Here is a 25,050-nt window from a genome sequence, read left to right as displayed (position 1 = left end):
AATATAGAGTACAAAAGATAATTCTTTATCTCTGCTTTTGATTCCATAATCACATCCAATTATTGTGTTGTTATCTACTTTGGTAATTTATAAGTTAACACGATGAGTGCTAAGTAAGGAACATTATATTCTATTTAAATAAATAAAGCAAAGTAAAACAAAAACAACTACATAAAACAAAATTTGTATGACCAAATACAATATTAAATAACAACAGAACCCACTTGGATTGATCTGGTGGTATTGACTTGAGTCTTGAGAGTGTGCTCATCCGCAAGGTTCTAGGTTTGATTCTCTCCGGTGCCAATTTGAATGAGCTATTTAGTTTCTTCAAAAAAAATATTAAGTTTCTTCAAAAAAAATATTAAATAACAACATAATGAAAGAAATCACAATTTTTTTTTTTTTTTATAAAACCAAACCATTGACAACATCAAATGATAAAATGGCATAGTAAAAATTAAGTCAGTTATCTACTGAAGTGTATTTTGAATGCACGGATGCCCAAACTTTTCATCACTTTAAGTCTACACGCAAAAATTAAACACATTACTTTCATTCAACATTAAAAAATTATCTAGATTAACAATGTATAACATTATGAATACGTAAAATAAGTTAGGAATTAGGGCGAGAAAGAGCTTGTGGTTTGCATACGTTACATGCCATTTGGTTTTTTATTAGAATTATGTTTTGTGGCAATTTATAAAAGCATTTGCTCTTTGGTTTATATATTAGAATTATTATGTTTTGAGGCAATTTATAAAAGCACTTTTTCATGCGGAAAAAAATAAAATAAAACTATCGTGGAGGTGTTACTGTGGAGGTATCCACAATGCCATTTTAAAATCTTAAGGAAATAAGTCATTATGTATTGATGATTAAAACCAAATAAGTCAATACCAATGAATTTATCTTTGAAAATAAAGTCAGGGCCTTTAAATATGGACTGCCATTTAATTTGGAAGATAATTAACCAAAAACACAAGTTTGTCAAGAACTTTTAGTAGATGCATGTTCTGTGTTTTAAGAAGTCAAATTGGAATATATTAAAACGAAACCACACTCTTCCCAGTATAAGGTGTACCGGAAAAGCGGCTCAAAAAGTTATATCACCAGTCGCAAAACACTAGAAACCAAAAGAGGAAAGAGACTATAAGCCTATGCCCAAACATAACAAAGGGCTAAGCCATCACCTAAGGTGATCAAAACCAATAATTTTATCTTTAAAAAAAAAAAACCAATAATTTTGAAATTTCCTTTAACCACCAAAAAGAAAGAAGTTGGACATTAGCAAGAAGCTTTGAGACTGAAGAGGCTTTGTTTTGAAATTTTTTGATGTTCGTTTCCTTCCAAATGATCCAAGTAGTAGCGCACCAAATCAATGTGAAGGGAGATCTCTTTGATTTCGATAAACCAACTAAACTCCCAAACTGAGCTAAACTACAAATGTTTTAATATGTCATAAATTATATTTATAATAATTTTTATCTAATATATTTATCTTAGTAATTTGAATGTATTTCAAAGTATTTTTTATCTTTAAAACTATAAATATGATATATGAATTTAATTGAGATTATCTTTAACAAATTTTGTTTGACTTCTTTATCATATATTTTTATTTTTATTTGTTTTGTGAAAGATCATTTGTTTTTATTAAATTGGTAAATATGTTCAAAGAAAAATAATGATAAATTTGTACATGAAAAGAAAGAGATTGGGTCCTTGTGAACTTAACTCAGTTGGTATGGACAATGCATAAAAATATGTAAGATTCAGAGTTCAAACCCCGACCACCACCAAAAAAAAGAAAGAGACTGGATATCCCTCAACGAAAAAAATCCTACTCTAAAACAATATTTCAAGTAGAAAGAAACATGAGGCAGCTATCGAACAAATTTAACATAACGTAGGAAATTTTTTTCCTTTTTGAGTGGCATTTTTTTTAATAAAAAACAATATTAAAGACTACAAATGGAAGAAAATGTGAAAAACTATAAACTATAAACATAAAAGCTAGTTACACTAGCATCTAAAAAAAAGCAATAAGTTATGTTTGGTAAAAATAGTAGATAACTGATAAGTTAGCCGAAGCTTATAACTGATAGTTAATGACTTATAGTTGATGGCTGATAATAGATGACTATTAGCAGATAAACTAACGTTTAATGTTAACTTTAGGTGATGATATTCTTTCTTCTTTTTTGGTACAAACACCTGGAGATTACATTCTAATAGCAGCACATTGGTTATATATTACTAAGAATATGTTGTAACTTGTAATATTAGCAGAAAAAGATTGTAACTTGTAAGTAAATATAAAATTAAGATATGGTGCAAACAAAAGTATAAAATTAAGATAGTTCAACTTTAGATTTTAGAAAGAAAAAAAAAATTATAGTTCTTGTAAAATACAAAAGTTGTGCATTTCCGGTTTATGCTAATGGATTAAAAACACATGATTTTTTTTTAGATATAAGATATAAAAACGAATAATTTTTTTATAGGAATTAAAGTTGAATGATGGTAATTTGATAGTGTGCAAGTATATATTTCTTTTCACGTCATAGATTTATGATACGCGATTCTATTATCAATTGAGAAATGTATGAAAATAATAAATTTTCATGTAACAGTGAAATTCGCCTCCGAATTAGTCATTCCTTGAATAGGATGTCTAGTTTTAAATGAAATATAGAAAATAATTTAAAATAAAAATAAAAATATAATTTAATCATGTATATTTTCAAAATAATTAAATAATATGTATTTCAATGTTTGTGTCTAAATTTCTCTTAAAAAAATGTTTGTGTATATATTGTTTTTATTTAGAACTGTGAACATACAAGTATTTCTTCGATAAGGTTGCCTAAATTGAGATGATATGGTTACTAAGTTATAAATTCATCTTTTGGTTAACTAATGTTTTAGTTTTTTTTTTAGATAGACGAAATGACTATAGTTATTTAAAAACTTATATATAACTATATAAGTGGATGAGGCGAGGTTCGGACCTCATTTACGGTGTCCGACCTAACAATTTTAACATTTTTATGAGACGGGATTTGAGGATAGTTTTGTTAACTTTCGATCCCTAACATTTTTGTTATGTGGTTTCATTTTCTATTCCGACAAAGTGCAAAAGTACGGTTGTTACTTGTTAGGAAGAGAAATTCATGAAACCGAGAAAATTTGAGAAAATTGAACCATTTTTTTAGCAATGAGGAAATTGAACATAGCAAAATGGTAATTTAGTACAAATGTGAAGGTATAAGGATTAGCTATGGGGGTATGAAGTAAAATTTTCTTGCAGCAAGTATATGAGGGACCACAAAAGATAGCATCTCCCAACCAATATGGTTTAAAAAAAACATCTCGTCTCATGTAAAAAATACAAATCTTATTTTATTTATTTTTCAAATAACAAGTAGTAGTACTACAAAGGTTTGAAGCAATATGATGTAAATGGACATGGTTATCTACATGTGGATAAATTCTACAAGCCTGTAAGTAACTAATTACTCTTTCAAGCTAGTCACTAAAAGTCTACACATATAGCTAATGGAAGCTATTGACCTAGTGACACATGAGAGTTCAATTTCAAGTCTTATACAATTTTCAACTCTTTAAGCCATTTGGTATGCATAGGACATGGATCCTGCTTGCCTTGGGCAATAGCCTTCTCAGAAAGAGCATAAAACCAACCATTCCTCCATTTGAACTGCAAACATGACCAAGATATTGATTAAACACTAATATTTTTTTGAACTTTATAAATTCTTACTTATAATAATGCACTAAATTATGAATGTATTCTAATTGGGCTTTATTTAATGAATGAAATGTGATGAGTTGGATTATTTTTTGGTTAGGCTGCTACGAGGTCTCTCTACCATCATCTGTGAAATATAAGACTGGCCTAGCCACCTACCTCACCAGACAAAGAACGAAATTCTCTCACAGTCTTTTCTTCTTTGTGTCGACTAAAGATCCTAGATCATCATACGACTATGGCAGGTACACACCTCTAATTTATTCTCATGTTATCAGTATGGTTATATGCAACTTATTGAATCTATGTCTGCAATTTGCAAATATTATAAATGTTTCATCTTTACCTCCTTAACTGCCGTGGGAAAGTGAGCAACAGCTCGGGAGTACGCACACAAACGGTCTTCCATGGCTTCTTCAAACTTTAACCCCTTTTCACTAGCTGCTGCTGATGCTAGTTCTGCTATCAGGCTACATAACTGAAAGTGCAAAATCAGTTAGTTCAGTTCTGATTGTGTTTTTCATTATGTTCAATTTCATAGTTGCAACATGGTTCATCTGTGTTCTCTAAAGTTTTTAGATATTATCCCAGACACATAGGTAATCAATTTTTAACACAAGCTCATTATATACAAGATCAAACACTTCAAACAGATACCAACAACTGAATAAATAGATTGAACTTTGAACATATTTAATTTTAACTTGGTTTCACCCAAAAGTCAGAGCCCACAACCTATTTGCACACAGAAATTGATGTAGGACAAAGTAAAAACCATTTAAAAATTAAAAATATGGCCCATATAGCAATACTAAAATGATAAAGAACACTGAATTTTTAATTTTAGACAAAAGAAGAAAAATGTACATAATTACATGCATCTGTCCATACATGATAACACTGACACAATATTTGTATATATAGAGAGAGTGGCAATACATTGACAGTAGGAGTAACTCTGAGATGAGATACTCCGCTTAATAATTCATTATAAACATTGAATTTCCCTAATCCAACTCACTGATTGCAATATCCAACTATCTTAACGACACAATTTCAATACATGCATGTGAATGCTATAAAATTTTCTTTACTCCAAGCAAATGTTGATTGACAAAATAAGTGCATATTAACTTTGAGAAAATGGCAATAGGAAAGCTTACTTACTTCAAGGTGGAATTCCTTTTCCACAACACCAACAGAAACCCCTCCATGACGCGCTCCAACAAGCATGACAGAACAAATCCATATGAGCTTCTCTAACATCTGCTTTTGAAATGCTTCCTTATCCAAAACCTGGCGTTCAAGACGGGTCAGAACATGATTTATCTATTTCAAGTTAATTATGAAAAAATTCTCAACAAACACTGATAAAAATGAACATTTATAAAATGCGAGTTCTTTAAATAATAGCTTTTTCTGTTAAATTAAACCCCTCTAATCTTAGGAATTTTCCGTGCTTGAAATTCATAAACTTAGACTTTCTCACATGCTAAAGATTTGTTACTATTTCAAGCTTAGGAAACCAACATCGAAGATAGAAGAAAATTAATGGATATGGATTTTCAGCAGTCAGAGAAAACACTCATTTCATGCCATCACTGTATATATCGAAACCGTTGAATGAAGATAGAATGACTCATAATTCACGTTTATTTTCCAAATCGGACTTACTAAGATTTAATCATGAGCCTTCTGATTTTCATCTAAAGATTCTGATTCAACTGAACTCTGGTGATAGTCGAGTAATCAAACCAGAAAAATTGTTAAGCAATCCAAAAATACAATAACACGTGAGAATTAAAACACTAATATCTCCCAAAAAGAAAACAACAGGTCCGTCCCGTAAAATATGTTTTTATTAATGTAACCAAAACAAGAAAACTTGGCTACTGGCAAGATATGATTAATCACTCTTATGAATACTACCTTGCAAGAGAGGCCTCCAGCTTTCAATCTTTCAGAAACAGCCAAAGACCACTTGCCATAAGCAGCTGTCAATCCTTCAGGATTGGTATCAGTCTTACCATCAATAGGGGACTCTCCAAGTTTTGACACTGCGAAATATGCCAACACTTGGTTCCCATCTTTCAAACCTTTACTCTCAAGCCACGGTTCCAACATTCCATTCTGGAAAAACACCAAATCTGCCACACCAAACGATAGTAACAACTCATTAGTACTTTTTCCAACAATCAATAATAAAAATTAAAACTAAATCCATAATTAGTTCCTCAAAAATCCCTCTCTTTTATGTCATTAAAAATAATAAACAACATTTAAGAAGTGCTAATTCGTAGTTTTGTCAAGTGTTGACACCAGAAAAGACAGAAACATCAACACAGACACTAACTTGAAAAAGTGACGGTGATTTTATACAACCACATGTGCCGGTATTGTACAAATATCAAACACTCATATAAAACTTCCATTTGAAGTGTACAGTTTGTAACACATCATGGATTCAGGCCTCTTTAGATTGCAGATTTGAGCTTATCTACTCGCATAAGCACTTGTGAGACTGTGTAGGAAATCTTATGACATGTCCGTAAGCTGGTTTCAGCGTATTTTCAAAAGCTCTCTAAGATTGCTTATGAAAAAAGCTTATAACTTTCAACGCATAAAAACAATTTGACTTTATTTTATCTTTTGCTATAGAAATAGCTTACATGTAAGCACTTATATGATAAACAATTATGTTTTAAGTGCTTAATTAAGAAGTTTACCCAAAAAAGGCCTAAAGATTGTGACACTTATGGGACTAATGGCTTAATTAAGTTGTTTTTATCCAAACAAGCCTAAAGAATGTGAAACTTATGGAAGTAAATGAGCATTTACATACCTTTCCATCTAGAAAGAGGAGTGGTTTGAAGAACAGAGTCAAGATCATCATTTCTAGTACAAACCAAAATAGGACCTTCAAAATCAACGGGAATTGAATCACCACGTTTCACAACAAGATCTTTACCATCTCCCATACCTTCTAAAGCTTTTCCAACTCTTCCACCGCCGACAATGACGGCTGGAGCAACTTTAGTGGTGGTGACGGTAGAAGCCATGGCGGAAGAGACTCTGAATCTGAAATTCTTGGGAAGCGCTGTTGCTGTAAGAGTGGAGGAAAAGCTACAGAGAGAGAGAGACATTGCTAGTGATTGTTGCTGTTAACAGCAATAGCAATGATGAAGAGGACATGTTCGCTCTTTTTGTTGAGTTTGTTTTTTATATCAATCAATTTCGTTATCACTCGCATCGCATTCATATGATATAAGCCACTCGTTCTTTTCTTTCTCAGTTTTACACTACTAGTCTATTACTACTACTACTACTACTGTATTTTGTTATGGGGAAGGTTGTATCTCTTAACTTTTACAAGTTTACATCTACATACTTCCTTCCTCCACGTTTTCATTTTTATATTCTCTACTCCTTTCCACGCATCATGCATGATTGATTTTTCTTCCTCTTCGAAAAAAAAAATGCATGATTTTCTTTCTTAAATTAAAGTATTATTTAAGTCGAGAAATGATATTTATACAGTTATTTTTCGACGACTTTTAACATGATTCCTTTTTTATCTCTTTATTGTTTTTGATTAATAAAAAGAAAAAGATGTTGTCGTAAGAATTTTAAAACACGCATCAAACCTTTGTATATGTAGAGAATCTTGTGGACATAATCCTTTTTATCGAATGCAATTTATCAAACTAGATCATTTTTTGGGTTAAATATGTTTTTTGTCTATAAATATACAGACTTTTTTTTTAATCCCTCTAAACTTTTATTCGACTTTTAGTCCTCACAAGTTTTCAATCTTCACGTTTAGTCCTTCGTTTTAAGTAAACTCACGTAGAATTCATATTTTTGAATAAAATATTGCAGAAGATTTATAATATATTAGAATTTTCAAAAAAGAATTAAATATGAATTTTATTTTTTTACGGTTAAAAATTCATATTTAATTCATGTTTTGTTAATTTTTTTTTTAAAGATTTATATAATATTCTACACAATTTCATTAAACTCCTCGTGAGTTTAACTTGTTGACTTGAAAAAAAAAATACAAAAGGGTACACAAGAGCTGACTTAAAAATAGAAACTAAAAGTGGTAATTGATAACTTTATAAAGGACTAAAAAAAATTAGAGCAACTAAAATGAAAAATTAGTATATTTGTATATTCCTTAAAAAAAAAAATATTTAACCCTAAATTTTGTTTTAAGATTATGGTGTCTTATCTCTTCTCTTCTATTCTATGTCCAAAACCGAATGAGAAAGCGGTTGTTTTCTTGGATGCTGGGATTAAAAATTAATTTTATGCCCCTAAGCTTTACTCAACTCATTATATGGTTTCTGATGTAGTTTATTTATTATAGTTGGTTTATATTTTATGTCATGTCCTTCTCATAAATGAAGAATGCCTTTGCACTGCATAACAATTTTGCTTGTATTGGTTTTGTTAGCATAAATGAAGTTTTTTTTTTTTTTGGGAGACTTCCGCCCTCTTTGTAATGAAAAAGAAACAAAAAAAGTCTTTTTTCCAGTAAAAAAATAAATAAAATAGATTAGGTTAATGTTTGAATCCACATTGAATTTTCACAAATAATGTGATGAAATCTCATGGCAACACACAAGCTACATATTGTAGCTTCATGAATATCGTGTCCAACTTACATTGGTGAGATTTTACATGATAACGCATATCCAAATGTGAGTGTCGTGTGTGGAATGGTTGAGAAAATCTAATGAAACTGATTTGTTCCATTTTAACTCCATTGAAACCAATTTAATTCCCGCAGAACCAATTTCACCTCAAAAATGGAACTAGACATACACTATAGACCGTACTTTGTTTTGTGTAAGTGTCGGTGTGTGAAATGGTTGTAAAAATCTCATTGGAATAAATAAAGATCATTCATCTTGAGCATTTTGTTTTCCCTCTACATCTATTGATCTATGTAAATCGTAAGGTTGTGCAAATTTCACGTAAGCTAATAGCATTTCATTCACGTTATTTTACTCAATTTGTCTGTATACGTCACTTAGCTGGGGTCCATGCATGCATAAGGTTAAAGAGGAGGTTGTTGTGGTTCTCAAATTTCCACGCTTGTTGGATCTAAAAACGTGAAAAAAAGGATCAATTAACAAATATTTAGTGTAATTAAGTAAAATATATGTTTCAAATCAATTTATCATTTCTTTGGATCTATTATAAGATACGATGATAAAAGGGTTAATTGTGTTTGTCGATATTCGAAGCTTAGTCAGTTCCTAGTAACAGTGAATAAGACTCGACAAGCATATTCCGCCGTCACTAACAAGGCCCGTCCTCCTCCACAAAAGACCACAATTTTTACATGCGTACACGACATGCCCTTCGTGTTAATAGTGAGGGGAGCGATTTTAATAGAGATGACAAAGAAAGAGAGAAGAGTGATCTAAAAAATATTTTATGTTTTGTTTGATGGGAGGAGTAGAAAGTTTTTTAATCCTTAAATAGGTTATTTTGTCCTTTAAGTCATTTAGTGTTTTATTTTGATCTCTTAATTAATCCTTAGCTAAATGTTTCAAATACATGAGGATGCATCGTCTATAATATAGGAGTTATGATTTAATGGGATTGTATGAGTTAAGTCGTGAGTGATTCCATTGATTTGTTTGTTATTGAACTCAACATGAGGAGTTCGGATCCGCTCCAGTTCTTGATTATTCCAGTTTCCCATTCCCTTGCTTAGATGTGTGACAAGTGGCATGTAAATAATCAATGGTCGAGATTAAAAAAGAAAATTCAACCTTTCACTGTTCCCCTTCTTCCCAATCGTACCCTCTCTTCTTCTTCTCCCTCTCACGTTTTCTGCTTCCCTCGCACGGTTTAAGCGCTGCCGTGAACGCCAATCACTCCGCCGTGATCTGCTTTTCGTCTCCATCACCGTCATATCGCAGCCACCATGCCACTATATCTCCGTCGTTGCACCGATGCGTGTTACCTCCACCATGCTGTTTCAAAATCGTCGCAACAATATTTTGATTCAGTTGCATTGCCGCCGCGAGAAACTAATGATTTTGCTTGTTATCACCGCCGTTGCATCATAATTTTAATTTATCGTGGAATTAGATTCTGCATATTTTCCCCTTTCTCAATTTAGGGTTTAAATATCAATTCAAACCAGGAGTAATGTAATGTAATCCATAAGAATAATGATACAGTGTCGGCGACTCTCGGCGGAATGATGGGCCTTCGCGGCGGCGATGAAGCAGGCGATGGTAGCAAAAAACGTGACAGGAAGAAGAAGTAGAAGAGGACTGGAAAACTGAAAGGTTGATTCTATTTTTTAATCTCAGCCATTGATTTTGTATGTGCCACTTGTCATACATCTAAGCAAGGGAATGGGAAACTGGAGGAGATAACTACTGGAGCAGATCCAGACTCCAACATGAGAGTTCTGGAAACTATTTTGTAACAACCGTATACAAGCAAAGATTATACAATCAAACTCATTAATGTCATCTACATCATAACAAACATGATCACCAACTCTTTTAGAATCAAGGGCGAAATCCACGTTGTCAAATTGAAGATTTGACACCCATTGCAGAGCTGTGTGTGCAAGGGCTTTAGGCCCCAAATTTTTGGTCTTTAAAATAGGCCGTCAATTTCAATAATATATAGACCCGTTCTATGTCATTGATAGAACGCAATCAATAGCGTAGTCGTAGAAGGCCTTTTTTTTTTGTAAGTTGTAGGTCATGTGATCGACACTCACACATACAGTTATTCAATGAATCCAACAATTAAATTTTTGCTTATAATAATGACCGAAAAGTGTAAGTCATTACAAAGTTCGCTTTTTAAGAGAAATGCTTCGGTTTTATTGGCGGCGTTCATTATACGTACTTAATAAGTCAAGATTCATTATAATATTTTTTATAATCATTATAATTTATGGTTATTGTACTTTATCTTCACCATCATTATTGCCTCAAGAAATAAAATTAAATAACTCGACCAAAAAAACTTTACTTTTTTTTTTAAAAAGACCTCATCTAAACTTTCGCTTTAAGCGTCAACATACTACACATTTTTGCACATCCCGGCCCTGAATATAATACACATTTCATTAAAAAAAATACATGAATTGACTTGAAAATAGGAACCAAAAGTAGTGATTGAAAATTTTACATGGACTAAAAGTGGAAGGAAAATTTTAGAGGGACTAAAACAAAAATTTGATATATTTATAGAAATCAAAAACATATTTAACTCTTTTATAAACAACAACAACATTTTTTTTAAAACAATAAACTTGTTAATAAAAAGCATTAAAATAAAACGCATCAAAAATCATTTTTTTTGGCGGACCAGCCCGCCAACTCGTTTACCCTCCATAAAGCGTGAAAAGATGAAATTTTGGACTTTGTCACCTAAATTGACTCGGTCCATCTCGTTCTTTTTTGGCGGGCTTAAGCGGAACATGTCTAAACGGGACGGGCGAGCCCAGCAACTCGTTAACCCGCCATAAAACGGGACGGAATGGAATGTTGGATTTTGTCACCTAAATTGACTCGGTCCATCTTGTCCTGCTTTTGGCGGGCTTAGGCGCGAGAGAGATCTAAATGGGACAGGCCGACCCACTTTGCGATTCTTGTCTATAAATGATCTAAAATATAAAAAACAAATGCATATTACAATAAATATCAAGGACTTGGGATTAATTAGCTAATTTTATTATTACGTAAAATTACAGTTATAGTGGGTGTATGTGTATATACACATTATATATAAAGAAAACAGCTTCTTTCAGCACTTTTATGCTGAATTTTTTCTTTTCAAAAACACCCTAAATTTTCAATACAAATAACACATGTAACAAATAGATATGAATAAATTTAAATATTAAAAAAAATGTAACAAATGAATATATATTTCTAATTTTTTTCCTTTATCATTTAAAAAGTGTAACAAACTAGATGAATATATTTACACTTACTTTTTTATTATCCTAATTATACCCTTAAACAACTTTTGCTATAATAAAGATTGTTGGTGTCATAAAAAAAAATTAGATTATATTTTTTGTTATATTGTTGGTGTTATTGAAATAGATAATCTTGTTTAATTTGGTTTGTTATAGCTAGAAAGCAACAAACATTTATATTTTTAGTTTTAATCAAAATCAAAATTTCATTAAAAAAAAACATAGTTCATAATTTTTAAATTTTAGCGCAGCGTGCCCGTCTTTTCACTAGTATATATAATGTGTGGATGTGAGACGGACTAGGCACCAGAGTGTCAGTATCCGTGCCTCTATCCGTTCGAATTTACGAATAATTACCCAAGCCTAAAACCATCGTGTATATTTTGCGGGTGTCTATTGGGCTTGAGTCTAATTGTCATCTCTAAACTTTGAGGATATTTACGTATTTACTCATGATTTTTTGGGTTAGATATATTTTTAGTCCTTATAAATATATCAACTTTTAATTTTAGTCCATCTAAAATTGTCCTTTGACTTTTAATCCATAAAATATTTTCAATCCCAACTTTTGGTCCATATTTTTAAGTTAATTCATATGTAGCAAATGTATTATTTAACAAAGTTGGGTAGAATATTGTAAAAATCTCTAAAAAAAAATTAGAATTTTTCAACAAAACATGAATTAAATGTGAATTTCTAACCGCCAAAAATATAAAAATTCATATTCGATTCATACTTTGTTAAAAAATTCTAATTTTTTTAAAAAGATTCTTATAATATTATAAATTTTTCTACAACAATGTATTGAAAAATATGAATTTTACGTATGAGTTTACTTTTATTTTTGAGGGGACATATGAGTTTACTTTAAAAATAGAGACAAAAATTGAAGATAGAAAACTTTTGGAATTAAAAATTGAAATATTTTTTTTTGGGTTAAAACAAAAAGTTAATATATTTATTGGAAAAAAAACACGTTTAAGTTTTAACCCTAATTTTTTTATACTTATTTATTAATTTTGTTACGTCTGCAGGAAGTTAACCTAATTTTTTCCCACTCATTTGCTTTATTAGGTTTGCAATTAGTTAACCTAACAAATTTCATCTAAAAAATTTCATTCATATCCTCTTGCCTTTTTTTTAAGAAAATATTTTCTACCATATTAATGATCACAATCTTTCTATTTTATACTTTTTTTTGTCAAGAATTTTACAATTTTTTTTTGGATTTTTTTGATTTCATGCATTTTTTTTTGACATCCTTATTTATTAATTTTGTTACGTCTGCAGCAACTTAACCTAATTTTTTTCCCGCTCATTTACTTTATTAGGTATCCTTATTTATTAATTTTGTTACTTCTGCAACAACTTAATCTAATTTTTTTCCCGCTCATCTGCTTATTAGGTTTGCAATTATTTAACCTAACAAATTTCATCAAAAAAATGCTTTCATTCCTATCCGCTTGTCTTTTTTTTTTTAAGAAAATATTTTCTACCATATCAATAATCTTACGGGTTAAAAATTATTTATTGGTCTCTATTATAGTCGAGAAAACCCGTGCTACGTAGGGTCAAAAGTCTAGTATATATAATTAGCGTTATTTTACCTTGCCACAATATTTTTTACTAGTTACAGAGCGGTAAAAGGCATCAGTTTCACAAACCCTCCACTCTCCTTGCGATTGCGCCGTCGCACCTTTCCCGTCCGGCAAGGCACACCTTTCTAGTTTCACCGTCCTCTCTCTCTATTCACCGACAGGTCTCTCCCCGATCGGCTTTTTGATTGTGTTTATTTTGATTCTTCTGTCTATTTATTTGTGAATTTATGTTTTTACGATAGGATTAAATTTTGTCATTGATGAAAATTGAAATTGAATTTGAAACAGTGTGTATGCATATGAATTTTTATATAAGTTTCTATGTTTTTTTAGCTTATACAATTTTTATATGTAATCATCAATTTCTATGCTTTTTTTTTGCTGACACAATTTTTATATGCAATCATCAATTATCTTTCAGTTGAATATTGGTGGTTTGGGGCAACATGACGCGTATTGCCATTGTCAATGGAGACAGATGCAAGCCAAAAAAGTGTGGACAGGAGTGTAAGAAGCGTTGCCCTGTCGTCATAACCGGTATGATTCGGTGTTTTGTTGTTATTATTTTTGAAATTTTATGTTAATGTTTGGTTATGTGTCTTAATTTTGATGATCAAATGATTATGCGTGTAATTATAGGAAGATTGTGTATTGAGGTTGATTCTGCATCGAAGATTGCTTACCTATCCGAGGAATTGTGCACTGGATGTGGTATTTGTGTTAAGGTATTGAGAGGTGCAGCTATGCTGTTGTTATCTAGTTGATTAATATGATTTTGCGACGATAATCTGGGTTTATATGATGAGCTTTTTTGTTTGCATTGATGTAGAAATGTCCTTTTGAAGCAATTAAGATTATCAACTTGCCGGAGAATTTGGACAAAGACACCACTCATAGATATGGTCCTAATACTTTTAAGCTACACAGGTGCGCCTTTTAGCTGTGGTTACCTAAAAATTCTGTGTTAATATGTTTTTCTTCAAATATGTATTTTTTATTTTTATTTTTATCAAGAGAGTTGTGTATTATAGGTTGCCGGTTCCGAGGCCGGGGAAAGTGCTTGGTTTGGTTGGGAAAAATGGAATTGGGAAGTCCACTGCCCTTAGAATTTTGGCTGGAAAGTTGGAGCCAAATTTGGGTCGTTTCACTGTAAGAACCAAAATTAGCCTCTTTTTTTTTTTTATACCGTGGAGTGGACAGACATGTTTGAGGTTTTACTGCATTCACCTCTGCTTTTGGTTTGCAGAACCCTCCTGACTGGCAGGAAATTTTGACTTATTATCGGGGATCTGAATTACAGAATTACTTTACTCGCTTTCGAGATGAGAGTTTGAAGGTGATGTCTACGTCCTTTATTTAATATCGTTTTGTACGTATGTAGAGTTATCTTATTGATTTAGACTTTGGTGGCTTTGTAAAACAACAATGATTGTGTTTCTCTAACCAGTAATTTTTTTTTTTACAAATTGGTTTTTCTGATTTTTTTTATTGGACCATTTATCAATTATTATGTAATGGTAGAGGTTAATGAACCTATAGTGTTGTAGAATTTCTTTAATTGAGAAGGGATACACTAAATCACAGTCTATCATGTTGACGTTTCATTAACTGGGATATGTTGTGATTTTGATTTGTGAGTGTATTTCTTTAATTGAAAAGCGATACACTAATTCATGGTATATTATGTTGACATTGACATTAGCTGGGGTATGTTGTGGTTGTGATTGGGATTTGTGAGTGTTTGGCGATGATATGTAGAAACTACCGCATAGATAGATAGATAGATAGATAATCTTTGAAGAGGTGGGGAAAAAAGCCGAGTTCAACTTTGATACTGTTGTTAACCATATCATAAAAGTACTGCAGTAATACAAATTGGAAAGCCTTGTAATGTAGAAATAAACATTGTTTGAAAGCATCGTACTAAACTAGAAGTAAATGTAGCATTCTCGCACTCTGTAAATGTAGCATTATAACACTCATTACAGAATTCTTTATCCTTTAATTTTGAAAAACATTTTTATCTTTACTTGATATCCTAGCATTTGTTGTCCTTATATTTTTCTGAATGTGCAATCATTTAGATTTCAATTAAGCTGTTTTTGAAATTTGTTTTGATAAGATAGTGTGACACTTAAGAAAGGTTCTTCCTTTTGGTTTCTAATGTGCTTATTTCAATATATGTTATAATACAGGTTAGCTTCAAGGCTCAATATATTGATCACATTCATAAAACGGGGCAAGGGAACGTGGGGCAGATGCTAGACCAAAACAATGAGAGAGATATGAAGGAAGAGCTCTGTGCTGATCTTGAGCTTAATCAAGTTATAGATCGTAATGTTGGTGATCTTTCAGGGGGTGAGCTCCAAAGGTTTGCCATTGCTGTTGCTGCCCTCCTAAAAGCTGAGATATACATGTTTGATGAACCTTCTAGTTATCTTGATGTGAGACAGAGGCTGAAAGCTGCCCAAGTTGTCCGGTCATTGCTAAGGCATAATAGGTTTGTTTATTTTATCTCAGTAGCTTCTGCTTTAAATATTGTCAATATCATTATGCGCACTTTCCTTGATTTCCAGTCAAGATAAATCTGAATTTTATTTGCAATTTTTTTTCCAGCTATGTAATTGTTGTTGAACACGATCTTAGTGTCTTGGACTACTTATCAGACTTTATTTGCTGTTTGTATGGAACACCTGGTGCATATGGAGTCGTAACACTTCCTTTCTCAGTCAGAGAAGGAATTAATATCTTCTTGTCTGGCTTTGTTCCAACAGAAAATCTTAGGTTTCGGGATGACTCTCTTACCTTCAAGGTATAAATAATCTATCTCCTACCTCCCATTTATGGAATATAAAGCCAATTTGGGCGCTGAGATTGATTGAGTGGTGTTTGTTTAAACATACCTACAATACTGAGATTGATTGAGTGGCGTTTGTTTAAACATACCAACAATAGAATTGAGAAAAGTAGTGCCGAAAATATTTGGTTTCTGAATATATTTTTATTCAAATAAACTCATGGCAGTTATTTCCTTTTGCGATGCATCATTTATATTAGATTAAATTGTATTATGAAGTCCTTATATTTTGTTAGAACTTTTAGATATTGGTGTTTAATTTTCAGCACCTCAAAATGAAAATATTCTTATAAATTAGATATTGGTGTTTTATTTTCATTACTCTCAATTTCAGTTGTTTTAGCTAAAACACGCAAATTTTATCAAATTAACCCTGCTTTAATGTTGTGTCTAGGTTGCAGAGACTCCACATGAAACTGCTGAAGCTCAAACATATGCTCGATACAAGTACCCAACCATGACCAAAACTCAAGGCAAGTTCAGGCTTCGTGTAGTTGGAGGAGAATTTACGGATTCTCAGATTGTTGTTATGCTTGGTGAGAATGGGACGGGAAAGACAACATTCATCCGTATGCTGGTATTCTTTTAGTCTTATCTATTTCTTTAACAAACTGCAATACTGCATAATTTTTCTCACTTTTATTCACCACCTCCTTTTATTCAGGTTGGTTCATTGAAACCTGACACTATAGGTGGATCTGATGTGGAAATGCCTGAGTTCAATATTTCACACAAACCTCAGACAATTAACCCAAAGTTCAAATCAACTGTTAGACACCTGTTACATGAAAGAATTCATCAATCTTATACTCATCCCCAGTTTATATCAGATGTGATGAAACCACTACTTATCGAACAGCTGATGGACAAAGAAGTTTTGAATCTTTCTGGTGGAGAGTTGCAAATAGTTTCCTTATGTCTTTGTCTTGGAAAGGTATTTTAAGTTTCATCCTTGAAAACTGCATAAGATTGCTTGCGCACCTTAATTCTAGTGTCTGCCCTGCTTTTTCTTTCCTTTTTACATTCTTGAATAGCTTCATAGTTTCCTTTATGCCAGGTCGAAGTTTGGTCTTTTAGAGCATGAGTGATTTACTTTAGAGTGATGACAAGATCAAGGGATCATATCTTATGAAATCGATGATTTTTTATGATTTGTTATGGATGTGCATCAACCGGTTAAAATTGTCTATATCGGCCCGGTCCTTTTTTATATGGGCCAAATGGGCTTTTGGGCAAAAAAAAAACCGAGTGTATTTTGGGCTAGTTTTTTTAGGTCCCGGCCCAGCCCAAAAATATGGCCTATCTTTTTGTTAAAATATGATTGGATGGTCATAAAAGTGTAAATAATTTTTACTAACATCGAATATTAATTCAACTCTAGATTATTCATTCTATTGAATCAAATTAATAATTTATAAACTTCAGAATTTGAAAACTTTGAGCTAAATTCATTCATTTTTATTAAGCTTACTTATTTAAATATTTGTTTATTAATAAATTTTAAATTAGTTGATAGTTTTTTTAAAAATAGTTTTTTTAACATAAAATCAAATGAAAATATTGATAATGGGCCGGCCCGAAGCCCGATGAGCCAGGCCAAATGGGCTTGGGCAAAAAAAAACCGAGTGTATTTTGGGCTAGTTTTTTTAGGTCCCGGCCCAGCTGGCCCATTTTTGACAGCTCTACTTCCATGTCAATTTTTCGGAAACACGAATTATTGAGATTGCTGTGTCTTTCCATATAAATATTAATTGAATTCCTTATCCATTACGGTTCTACGACAGTAGCCTGCAGACATCTATTTGTGTTGACGTCATGGCAAGATTTTTAGAACTATACCTCTTGGCTTCGTTGTGTCTTTGTTTTGCTACTTGAGATGTGCACTCCTATTTATTTCAAACGAAATAGTATTTATAGTTTTCTAATCAATTGCTATCGTACTACCACAACAGCCTGCAGACATTTATCTGATAGATGAGCCAAGTGCACATCTTGATTCCGAACAGCGTATTATTGCTGCAAAAGTTATCAAGAGGTTTATTCTTCATGCAAAGAAAACAGCCTTTGTGGTTGAGCATGATTTCATCATGGCAACTTATCTTGCTGACAGAGTTATTGTTTATGAGGGTCAACCTTCAATTGACTGTACTGCAAATTCTCCACAATCACTGCTGACTGGGATGAACCTTTTCTTATCAGTATGTGTTATTATTTTTCAATGGTTCCATTATTTTTAAAATAATTGAAGTATCATGCATGTTAAAATTTAAAAATTATGTTTTGCTCTCGTGGTACTTGCTTGTAATATATGTCTAATGTAATAATCGTTGCAGCATCTTGATATCACATTTAGAAGAGATCCAACTAATTTCCGCCCAAGGATCAACAAACTTGGTTCAACCAAGGATAGAGAGCAAAAGCTTGCTGGGTCTTATTATTACCTTGATGACTAAGTTCAGGTTTGTTTGTTTATTTTTGCATTGCTCTTGGAATACTTTGCTTTTGCGGCAACTGAAAACCGACTCTGTTTCTATTGTTGCAGCCTGCTCTTTTGCCAATGCAACAACTCAACAATTTGGGCTCCAGTTTTAGTTTATTACCTTGATGACTGAGTTCAGGTTTGTTTGTTTATTTTTGCATTTACTATTGCTCTTGGAACACTTTGCTTTCGGGGCAACTGAAAACCGACTCTGTTTTCTATTGTTGCAGCCTGCTCTTTTGCCAATGCAACATCTCAACAATTTGAGCTTACCAGTTTTAATTTATTTGATGTCGATAGTCCTTTTTTCCCTGTTGAAGCCATCTTTCTCAATGGATATAGAGAAGAGTTTGCTGCATGCAGAGCATATGTTGGTTGGTGCATTTGCTCATGTTTCCGTAATACTTAGCGATGTTGCTCATGGCCAGTTTTGGTATGATTTCGGCCAGTGAATCTGCTTATTACACAGTTTATATCGGTCATGGTTTCACATTTGATGTTCCTTGACTGAATAATGATGCCACATATTAAGTTTATCGCCATCTCAGCTCTCATAATTTATCATATGTGACGAAGTATACATTCACTTCCATGTTACTTGATTTTGGTAGATCGTTTCTTTTAAGAATATTTTGCTACTTAGAGGATTGATTTTTAATGGTTAACATATCATTTTTAGATGAAATTGTTTTTTTTTTTTTGTTAAGTAACCTTTGACTAGACGCGCTTTTAAGTGCAAAAAGTAAACATGAACAGAGGTTGCATGTTCGATACTCTTAATTAACCTAGTGGTTGTTTAATGCACTATTAGAAACATGATTACTATATTTATTCCCAAAACGTCATATAATTTGAGACGGAGGAAGTAGTTTAGAGATATGATTCATTTAAAATATCTTCTAAGAAATCTAAATTGAAAGTATTTTATCAGTGTAAACAAGATTTTAACAATTACCAATCAGAATTAAACAATAAAGCAAAATATTTGCAATATTACTTAATATTTATTTTTAAACTATGTGTGAAAAAGAAACTTTATTACAAATATAAGTTATTGTGACAACTTTCTTTCTTATACTCACATTGTATTCTTACTTTTTTCTCTCCATTGTTTTGGTTGTCCAATAAGTTGTATCAAAAAGTGGTTGTTCAAATAATATTCATCTTATTTTATGTATACCTTTTGTGTTAAATGTCATTCAATTATGTTATGTTAATCCAAGAGTGTCGATACATCTAAAAAAAATCCAAGAGTGTCGTGACTTTCTTTAGTGTCTCTCAATGCGAGGATTAACATCAATCAATATAAATGTATAATGCTGAATGCTACTGGAAACAATTTAAACAAAAGTAACGAAATGAAATGCAGTTAAGTTACGATTATATTTTATCCCTCAATAATTTTTACCCTTTCCTCCATATGCATGGTTTTCATGACACTCGTGACTCGTGAGAACGTACCAAAATTAATTGTGAAATTAAAATTTGGATACTTGTGGGTTCTTTATTAATACGTAACCGTGATCTAATACATAAATATATATTTGTATTTTACAACCAAAAAACTAAAATTAAGGTTTCTAATTTTTTTATGATTTCTGTCAATTTTTTTTTATGATGTTAGTATGTATCTTATTGTATTTTTTTTCTCAATTTTGTACTATTGAATAATGTTTCTTCAACTCTTACATTGTAAACTAGAGTCAATACAAACATTAAGTTATACTATTGAATAATGTTTCTTCGACTCTTACAATGTAAACTAGAGTCAAGCCGAACATTAAGGTGTCCGTCTTTTCGTTTTTGTGGCTTGTTTCTAATTTAATGGGATATAACTAATTTTTTAATTAATTATATTATAAAAATGATAAAATAATTTAAATGAAGGGTAAAAATGAAAGAAAAATTTCTGCCAAAATGATTATTCCCTTCATATATTGTTAAAGATAAGTATAAAAATTGTGTTTTTCAATTGATAATTTAAATTATAATGTAGCAGTGTTGTTCATATTTTAATGGGATTTAAACAAAACAGTTAATAATTTAAGTAATAAAGTTAAAGGGATAAAATTATAAACACGATAATTTAATTTAAGGATAAAATTGAAAGTGAAAAGTTCAATATTAGCAAAAAAAAAAAAAAATGAAAAAGTCAGTCCAAAAACATATATTCACTTTATATATAAGTATAAATATCATCGTATTATCCTTTTTTTATTTATTTTGTATATGTGTTTCCATATATAGTAAATTGTAAAAGACGCTTTCTTATTATTATTTTTTTGTTAAATGTTATACTTATTAGCGTTCAGTCGAGCACTATGTGTCCGTTTTTTTGTTAAGCGAGGAGGGTGGACAAGCATCAAGGGGAAGCAACGACATCCCAACTAGGTTGACACCCCGCATAACCCTCATCCTTTGTAGCCAACCTCAAAGAAAAAATTTATTAAAAAAATAGGGGAAAACGAGTACAAGAGGGGGGGACTAAGCCAAAACCCTCAAAAAAAACAAAAGCAGACAAAAAAACAGTAAACAGAAAATAGAAAACAGATGACTACGGGAACCTAGCACGAGGAAACCCTCTCCGGTCCAAAAGGAAGTCATTCTGAAGAGTCTGAGGCAACATCGAGAACCAAATTGTGCCCTGAAGCGCGTGACCCATATTAGCAAGCAAGTCTGCACAATAGTTACCTTCCCTGAAAATGTGAGATGTAATAATTTGGATCCCATGGTTACAAGCATTGTGCCATCTATTACGGAGCATTACCGGGACCAAAGATCGATTCTTGAAGACCATCAAAACACTCGTCGAGTCGCTCTCTAACCAAACATGTCTCCATCCATAATAAGTGACGTACTCCATAGCAAGTAGAAAAGCATGAACCTCCGCATTGAAAACTGTAGCATTTCCGATGTTACAAGAAAAGGCACCTAGGAGAGTACCCGAGGTGATCTCGGAACAGCCCCCTGCAAGCGGCGTGGGTACCAATCAATGAACCATCAGTGTTCACCTTTATCCAAGGGGCCGAAGGCGCCTTCCAACTAACCCACAATATATCTATAACTCAACGATTATGCGGGGAGACCAAAAAAACATCCAAAAGTGAAGCATCAAAAACATCCATCAGTAGGCACTTTGTGTCCGTTTGTCAAATCTTTTTATTGCACTAATGCATATAAACTACGAACAACTGTTTTTATGAAATTTTGCATTTGATTTAAATTATATTTATATATATTTCGCACTTTCATATTGTAACATGTTAGACCAAAATAGGTTAAAGAACAAAAACCTTCAGTTTTTGATGATAACAAAGCATATGAGAACAATTAGGATACACTATTGTGTGTTTAAGTGTGCGAAATATTCTAAGTTAATGAAGATCTCCTAGTGGACATGGTCAATGCTCTCGACCATGGTCAACGCTCTGGACCTTGTAGAGAAGCTCTGTGTCATAGATAAAGAGAAGGGTTTGTATCAAATTCAAGGCAAAGCTATGTGAAAAGCAAGTCAACTCTTTGTGGTTCAAGCCTTTAGATCTTGACTCTGGACTCGTTATTGATACTATGACCCTTTGCTGAGAAAGAAAATTTTGTTTTGACTTATGCAATTGAATAATATTCATTAAAAGCATCATTGATTAAAATAAATGACTGATTCACTGACTTCATTTATTCAAGAAGATGACAATATTCAATCAAACATTCAAAGAGAAGGAATTCTTTAGCAACAATCATCTATTTTCATCTCTATGTAAAAGACCTGATTTGAATGGAGAATGTTACCGACCAAAAGCACGTACATACAATATATTGCACTCTGTTTATACTATGTCTATATTTCATACCTTGTCTTAAGGACATTCAAAAGAAACAAAAGAGATACACCCAGTGTACGGTGCTTAAATTTGTTTACTACTCCTAGAGTTTGTGTAAATACAATATGTTGTAATCAATCTTTGGAAGTCCTCTAGGTTGAGGCAAGAAAATCTAGGACTAGGTTGTCTTAGTGTTGTTGTTGTTGTTGTTGTAATCAAGTTTGATTATAGTGAAGAAATTATTTAGAAGTGAAAGGGGACTAAACGTAATCGTGTATTGTGAGGTGAATCAGGATAAACATTTGTGTCAATCTTCTTTCCCTTAACTCTTTTTTACCAGCACTTTACTTTGAATTCTATTAGAGAAAAAAAAAGTTAATAGTTGCCAGAAAAAGTAAACACAATTTAAACTCTCATTTCTTGTGTTTGTCTCACCTTCACCACAAACTATATTTATCTTTTTTAATGTCACCAACAATATAGAAAATATAATATAAATTCTTATCTTTTTGAATGACACCAACAATATAACATTCTTATATGCAAATTTCTTTAAGGATATAAAAGTGAAAAGATCACCCAAAACCATGTATTTCCTTTATATGTAGTATAGAAGTATAGATATAGCCAGGACCAAAAAAAAAAAGAAGTATAGATATAGCTGAAATATGTTTAATTGTATATATTTAATGTACTCGTACCATATTTTTCTTAAAATCATGTATCTCATACTTTTTATCGTGTACAGTACCTTGGGTCAACCAATGAAATGTTTAGACTTGTGTGTCAACTAAACTAATGGTAGTCCTCGTCTTAATCATATTATTAGAATTATTTTGTTTGTGCATAATTGTTGAGTTTGAACAACAAACTTAGGAGTCAAAGTGAAGATAAAAAATTTAAGTTGCAAGCTGACAAAAATAAATAAATTAAGAAAAAGTTATTAATATAGAATAACACTAGTATAATAAATGACCATTCAAAATAAAGAAAGACACTTTGTTTCAAAAAAATAAAAATAAAGAAAGACACCTCACTACATATCACACAGATAAAGATAAGAAAAATCATAACAAGCTACACAAGACATATACCAAGAATTATTCATTTTGTTGATATGGAATGAACTAAAATTAAATAACTTAAATCCTTCTAATAATTAAAATATATATGTATATATACACACGCATGCGCGCACACACATACACACAATTAATATATCATAGATCTTAACTTAAAAAATCAATTTTTAATATTAGATAAATAACATAAATTGATTTTATCTTACTATCATGTATTAAACATGACATTTGAAGTCATTCAATTTAATCACAAACAACACCACTAACAACATGCACGAACCACCAATATATCTTGCACATACCATATATCTTCTTCATTCTTCATGTATTAAATAAGAGTGTTTGAGTCATGTTAAGTGGAATGAATATTTTTTTTTGAAGAAATCAAAATGAGATATATTACCACAAGGTGTTTCCACTCGCACAAGGCGCGCAAAAGAAAGAAACACCGCAAATATTTACCACAAGTGGAATGAATATTATATATATTAGAAATACAAAGTGGCTATAAATTTTAACTTCTACATTTATGCATTATTTATTTATTATCATCTATCAAATAATTGTTTAAATAATCACATAACAATTTTCTCTAAAAAAAACCATATAAAATTTTATAACATTTTATTATTTTATTGACAAATTATAAATTACATTAGTTACATTTTAAAAATTAGAAAAAAAAACATCAATGTCGATTATTTTTTGGTATCACATTTGTCTTCATCTGTTTTTTTTCCTTCATTTATTGTCTTTCTTCTTTTTGTACACATTAATAATATATAAAAAAAAGTTTAAGAAAGCATGGGTACAAAAACTTATTATCACTTTAACTATTAATGTACACTATTTTTAGAGGTATTAAAGTATACTATTATACAAAATGTAATGACCCATGAAATATTGATACATATTATACATATTATTAGACACTAGCGGAAACACATGCACTCACAGACCGTTTTTCCATTTTTTTTTATCTCGCCAACGCGTTTAAATTATGAATGGTATTTTATCTGAAATTTTGATTTTGTTTAAAATTTAAGTACAAATATTGGTGACTTTCAAACTGTAACAAATTGAACAAACCGTGTTTATCTTTTACAATGATAACAATAATTTAATAAATATAATATAATTCTTATTTTTTTAATAGCACCAACGATTAATATTTATAATATAAAAACAACATAACATTAATATAGAAAAATTTATTTAAGGGTGCAATCGGAATAATAAAAAGTCATTTCAAAATCCATATCCCCTTTGTATATAGTATCGATAATATTGCTCCTATTGTGGTGTTATATTACTATTTTGATGGGATTTAATTTTTTTAACTAAAACTTAAAATAATATTATTAAAGGATAAATAGTAAATAAAATAGAATAAATCAAGGGTAAAAAAAGTAAGAAAAAATTCAGCTCAAACTCATGTATTCTCTTTATATATAGCATATATAGTATAG

General features: G+C 31.3%; 2 protein-coding genes across 2 annotated transcripts; one reads left to right on the top strand and one right to left on the bottom strand.

Moving 5' to 3' along the window:
• Positions 1 to 3,383: 3,383 nt before the first annotated feature.
• On the bottom strand, positions 3,384 to 6,967 carry LOC146925799 (nuclear protein). Its single transcript, XM_085758253.1, has 5 exons — positions 6,618 to 6,967; positions 5,705 to 5,922; positions 4,943 to 5,071; positions 4,122 to 4,253; positions 3,384 to 3,724 (listed from the first exon to the last, which is right to left on the bottom strand). The coding sequence occupies exons 1-5, from the start codon at positions 6,916 to 6,918 to the stop codon at positions 3,611 to 3,613; spliced, it is 894 nt and encodes a 297-aa protein (XP_085614379.1). The 5' UTR covers positions 6,919 to 6,967; the 3' UTR covers positions 3,384 to 3,610.
• Positions 6,968 to 13,360: 6,393 nt separating this feature from the next.
• LOC146925798 (ABC transporter E family member 2-like) lies at positions 13,361 to 19,366 on the top strand. Its single transcript, XM_085758252.1, has 14 exons — positions 13,361 to 13,506; positions 13,767 to 13,882; positions 13,985 to 14,070; positions 14,175 to 14,272; positions 14,377 to 14,494; positions 14,592 to 14,681; positions 15,541 to 15,845; positions 15,962 to 16,157; positions 16,597 to 16,779; positions 16,867 to 17,136; positions 18,155 to 18,400; positions 18,536 to 18,661; positions 18,745 to 18,820; positions 18,912 to 19,366. The coding sequence occupies exons 2-12, from the start codon at positions 13,792 to 13,794 to the stop codon at positions 18,653 to 18,655; spliced, it is 1,803 nt and encodes a 600-aa protein (XP_085614378.1). The 5' UTR covers positions 13,361 to 13,506; positions 13,767 to 13,791; the 3' UTR covers positions 18,656 to 18,661; positions 18,745 to 18,820; positions 18,912 to 19,366.
• The last annotated feature ends 5,684 nt before the right edge of the window (positions 19,367 to 25,050 follow it).

This window comes from Medicago sativa, chromosome 4 (genome assembly GCF_051527215.1).
Source record: "Medicago sativa cultivar Bolivia chromosome 4, Bolivia_mono, whole genome shotgun sequence".
NCBI classification, from domain to species: domain Eukaryota; kingdom Viridiplantae; phylum Streptophyta; class Magnoliopsida; order Fabales; family Fabaceae; genus Medicago; species Medicago sativa.
Note: the sequence above shows the minus strand (reverse complement) of the source record. Positions and strands in the feature narration are given on the sequence as shown.

What these genes read in the sequence shown, in the direction of transcription:
- LOC146925799 (XM_085758253.1), bottom strand. Translation starts at nt 6,918, where the DNA reads ATGTCTCTCTCTCTCTGTAGCTTTTCCTCCACTCTTACAGCAACAGCG. An exon ending in TCCTCTTTCTAGATGGAAAG is followed by an intron (nt 5,923 to 6,617) that starts GTATGTAAATGC and finishes TTGGTGTGGCAG; the next exon opens with ATTTGGTGTTTTTCCAGAAT. An exon ending in CTGGAGGCCTCTCTTGCAAG is followed by an intron (nt 5,072 to 5,704) that starts GTAGTATTCATA and finishes CTTGAACGCCAG; the next exon opens with GTTTTGGATAAGGAAGCATT.
- LOC146925798 (XM_085758252.1), top strand. Translation starts at nt 13,792, where the DNA reads ATGACGCGTATTGCCATTGTCAATGGAGACAGATGCAAGCCAAAAAAG. An exon ending in GATGTGGTATTTGTGTTAAG is followed by an intron (nt 14,071 to 14,174) that starts GTATTGAGAGGT and finishes GCATTGATGTAG; the next exon opens with AAATGTCCTTTTGAAGCAAT. An exon ending in CAACATTCATCCGTATGCTG is followed by an intron (nt 16,780 to 16,866) that starts GTATTCTTTTAG and finishes CCTTTTATTCAG; the next exon opens with GTTGGTTCATTGAAACCTGA.